The sequence below is a fragment of the Pteropus alecto genome, unplaced genomic scaffold, assembly GCF_000325575.1.
Source record: "Pteropus alecto unplaced genomic scaffold, ASM32557v1 scaffold157, whole genome shotgun sequence".
NCBI lineage: Eukaryota > Metazoa > Chordata > Mammalia > Chiroptera > Pteropodidae > Pteropus > Pteropus alecto.
In genome coordinates, this window is record NW_006440626.1 from 1,883,627 (window position 1) to 1,887,301 (window position 3,675).

Consider the following 3,675-nt stretch of genomic DNA (forward strand, 5'->3'; position numbering starts at 1 on the left):
TGGGTGAATGTATGCATGCCTTCATAGATGGAGGGATGGGCGCATGGATGGATGGACGGACGGATGGATGGATGGACAGACGCATGGATGGATGGACGGACGGATGGATGGATGGATGGATGGATGGATGGATGGATGGATGGATGGATGGGTGGATGAATGGATGGATGGATGGATGCATGGATGCATGGATGCATGGATGCATGGATGGATGGATGGATGGACGGACGGACGGACGGACGGATGGATGCATGGATGCATGGATGGATGGATGAACAACCTGCAGTTGCTCATGGGTTAAATGAGAGAAATCACCCTCTTCCATTTGGTCACTCACTGCCCTTGCTCAGGACACAGCCCGTGTGGCTCCTGTTCAAGGCGCCCTCTGTCCAGCTGGGTGTTTCTGCTGTCCTCAGATGCCCCCTTCTCCCAACCCTCTCCCAACTTGCTGTCCCCCACTCATCCTCTGGGTCTCAACCTAGAAGCTAGAGGGTCCTTCCTCAGCCCCTTGGCCCTCCTGTCCTGTGACTTCTGGTTTCCCTAGCTCTGCTCTGGGACCGGAGCGGCCGCGGTGTCTGCCAGGCCCAGGCGGGGCATCGTAAACGACGGCTTTGTGTGATAGTACATGGTATTATGGCATTATGCACTGTGTCCGGGGACCCTCTGTATGGACCTGCGCGTGGGTCCATCCATCCGTCCGTCCATCCATCCATGCATCCATCCATCCATCCACACAGACCCCACTGCTCTCTGCCTGAGGGCCTGGGGCTCTCGCTTATTCCTTCTGGGGCAGGAGTCCAGCCCGGCATCTGGGGACCTCAGGCATGGTCACTGTCAGGCCCGGAGGGCTAACCCCACCAACAGAAGAGAAAGCCTGGCCTGGGAGGGCATCCCACCACCCCCACGGCAGCCCTGCCGGGCCTCCAGCCCCCGGAGGCTAAGGAGCAGCATGCCTGCACCCCAGGGCCTTGTGTCCTTCCAGAGTCCACCACTGTGGCCCCAAAATGGAGACTGGAGGCAGCTTCCCAAGTAGAAACCTTCCAGAAAATAAAGTAGGCAGCTCCTGATGATGCCAGCCCCACAGCCCCCACAGAAACGGGCATTTTCCAGGGCAAGTGCGACAGGAAGAGGGGGTGTCCACGCCCGGTGCCCACTCACCTTCCAGAGCCCATTCTCCCATGCATAGTGCCCCTGTGCCACCCTCTGCAACAGAGGATGGGTCCCGAGGGTACAACAAGGGATGGGTCCCAAAAGAACCGTACGGTAATGAGAGGCAGCACCCCGCCCACCCATGCCCAGGCCGGAAACCCTCACAGCTGCTTCTCTAAGTGGTCCAGGTGCTGGATTCTCATCTCCCCAAAGAGACAGCCGCTAGGACCCCGCCTGCCACTGCTCCCTAGAAATGGTGCTCGTGGCCCTGGAGGAAGTAGGGCCTGTGCTGTCACAGGAAGTCGGGGCTGCTCCAGACACCGCGGCACCCCCATCACACCTCTGACCTCCCTGTGCTGTCACTGGGGGGCCGTCCATCTCCTCCTCCTCAGGGGCTCATCAGCGGCCCAGACCCAGCACAGAGACATCCCAAAGGGACCGAGAGAAGTTCCCGTGACAGAGCAAACAAATGTCTGAACTCTCGGGCAGAGGCACGTTCATCCACAGACACCACAGTGAAGGGAGCTGACTGTGGAGCGAGAGCCCCAGGCCGGGCTGGGCAGCCTGAGCTCCGGGCCAGCTCGGGCACGCGTCTGGGCCGCCTCACTTGTCTGGGCCTCCGTCTCCCCACCAGGCGAGCCTGCAGCGCAGGGATGAAGGAGGAGGGTCTTCCAGGAACGCTGGGAGCCACCAGGGCGGGGCCAGGATTCATCCACCTCCACCCTGGGCCCCCGGCACCTCCCCTGACCCCAGAGGGGATCCAGGGAGAGGAAAGGTTCCCCCAGGCGCACGGGGACCAAGCCCGGGACCAAGCTCTTGTCACAGCCTCGCCACCGGGGCATCCCAGTACCTTCCACCAGCCCCGAAGTACACGCGCCAGAGCCCCCCATTCCTTTTGGGAAGCATCTCTGCTTTTTCAACAGAAGTACCAGGGAGCCGGGGAGGCCACTGGACAAAAGAGAGGGGTGGAGCGAAGGCCGGACACCCAGCCCTAGACCAGGGTCCCAATCTGCCCTAGGGCCTGTGGCAAGTCCCTTCCCCGCTTTGGGCCTCAGTCTCCCCATCCGTACCATGAAGAACGTGAATTAGACAAGGGGTCTCCAACCCAAACACCAAGCGGGGGCAGCTAGAACTCAGCCCCCAAGGGTGTCACCAGGATGTGTAGGCCTGGGGCTGCCAGAACTTTTGGGTTTGAAAAGCAAAGCCAGAAGTCTGGATTTTTATGTGTGATCCCCTCATTTTTAAATATTTGTAAAACATTCTCCAGGCCCAACGAAACAAGAGTCTGGGCCAGAATCAGCCCACAGGCCATCGCTCTGCAGCTGCTCACACGTCCCTGCCAACTCGCAGCCCTGGTGATCTCGGGCCTCCGGAACCGGTTCGGTCGACAAGTACGCAACGGTGGGGCCCAAAAGCCCGGAGGCGCCCCAGCCCGTGAGCCCACCCGGGCACCGTCCCCACCCACGCCTCGCGTCCCCACCGGTCCCGCCACGAGCCAGCCACTTACATCTGCACGTGCGGAGGCTGGAAGCGGCCCTGGTTGATATTGTAGAAGGTGAAGGCCTGGGTGGGGTTGGAGCTGTACTCGTCCACCTCGATGATGAGCCGGCTGTGCTGGTGCCTCCGAGCGGCCATCACGTGTGTCTGAGAGAACGCCATGCCCAGGCCACAGGGCAGGAGGGCCAGGGCCTCTGCCTTCAGGACACCGGGATCCCACCTAGCGTGCCACATGGACCTCTGCTGGCCGCCCGGGCATCTCCCGCCACCGCCGCCACCGCCGCCCGGCCCTGTGCCAGACCTGCGAACAGACTGAGGAGACGGAGCAGAACCGTGCGACAGTTAATCTGTTTGGGATTTGCTTTATTTAATGTCAGATGAAGATTTAGAAAGAGGGAGAAGGAGGGGGGAGAGGGGAGAAAACACAGTCGTACGGCTCAAAAACTCATTACGGATCTTTCCAACTCAGCAGTTTGATGAATATACTTTGGTAAAAAGAAAAAGGAAAATGAGGGAGGGGATTAAAAAAAATAAAAAAATAAACAAAAAAACCCACAGCGCTGAGGACGGATGCATGCCTGGGCCAAACGTTTCAACACTTAGACGTTTTATTTTTTTATTTTTTTGCCTTCAACAAAATCCTCCTTGAGCCCACGGGGTGACCATGAGATGGGGCAGGACACTGGCTGATATTCTGCAAAGAGGCAAGGTGAGTTTCGCTTTTCGGAATTGGGGAATAGGAAGGATTCTCCCCCCAACCCCATCCCCTCCCCTGAGACCCCCAAACACACCCCCTCGCACACGGCCCCACACCCCCGCCCCTGCGAGCCCAAGCAGGTGGGGACGGCGCGGACGCAAATTCCTTCCTCGACATCGGTTTCACCTGAAGATACGTGAGCAACGCCCTGAGAAGGGATTTTCCCAGACAGACTGCCAACCGCCAACCCCGCTCAGGGGGTGACCGGGTGGAAGAGGAAGTGGGGGGCAGCGATCTACCTTTAAAAACCCTTCCCGACGCCTCACAAAGAT

At 59.4% G+C, this 3,675-nt stretch overlaps 1 protein-coding gene across 1 annotated transcript in view; it reads right to left on the reverse strand.

The window, feature by feature from the left end:
* Positions 1 to 2,880, reverse strand: part of MPPED1 (metallophosphoesterase domain containing 1) — a 58,548-nt gene extending 55,668 nt beyond the window's left edge. The window contains exon 1 of the mRNA XM_015593527.1: positions 2,657 to 2,880. Within this exon, the coding sequence (XP_015449013.1) occupies positions 2,657 to 2,880 (224 nt within the window). The remainder of the gene's footprint in view (positions 1 to 2,656) is intronic.
* Between the last annotated feature and the right edge of the window lie 795 nt (positions 2,881 to 3,675).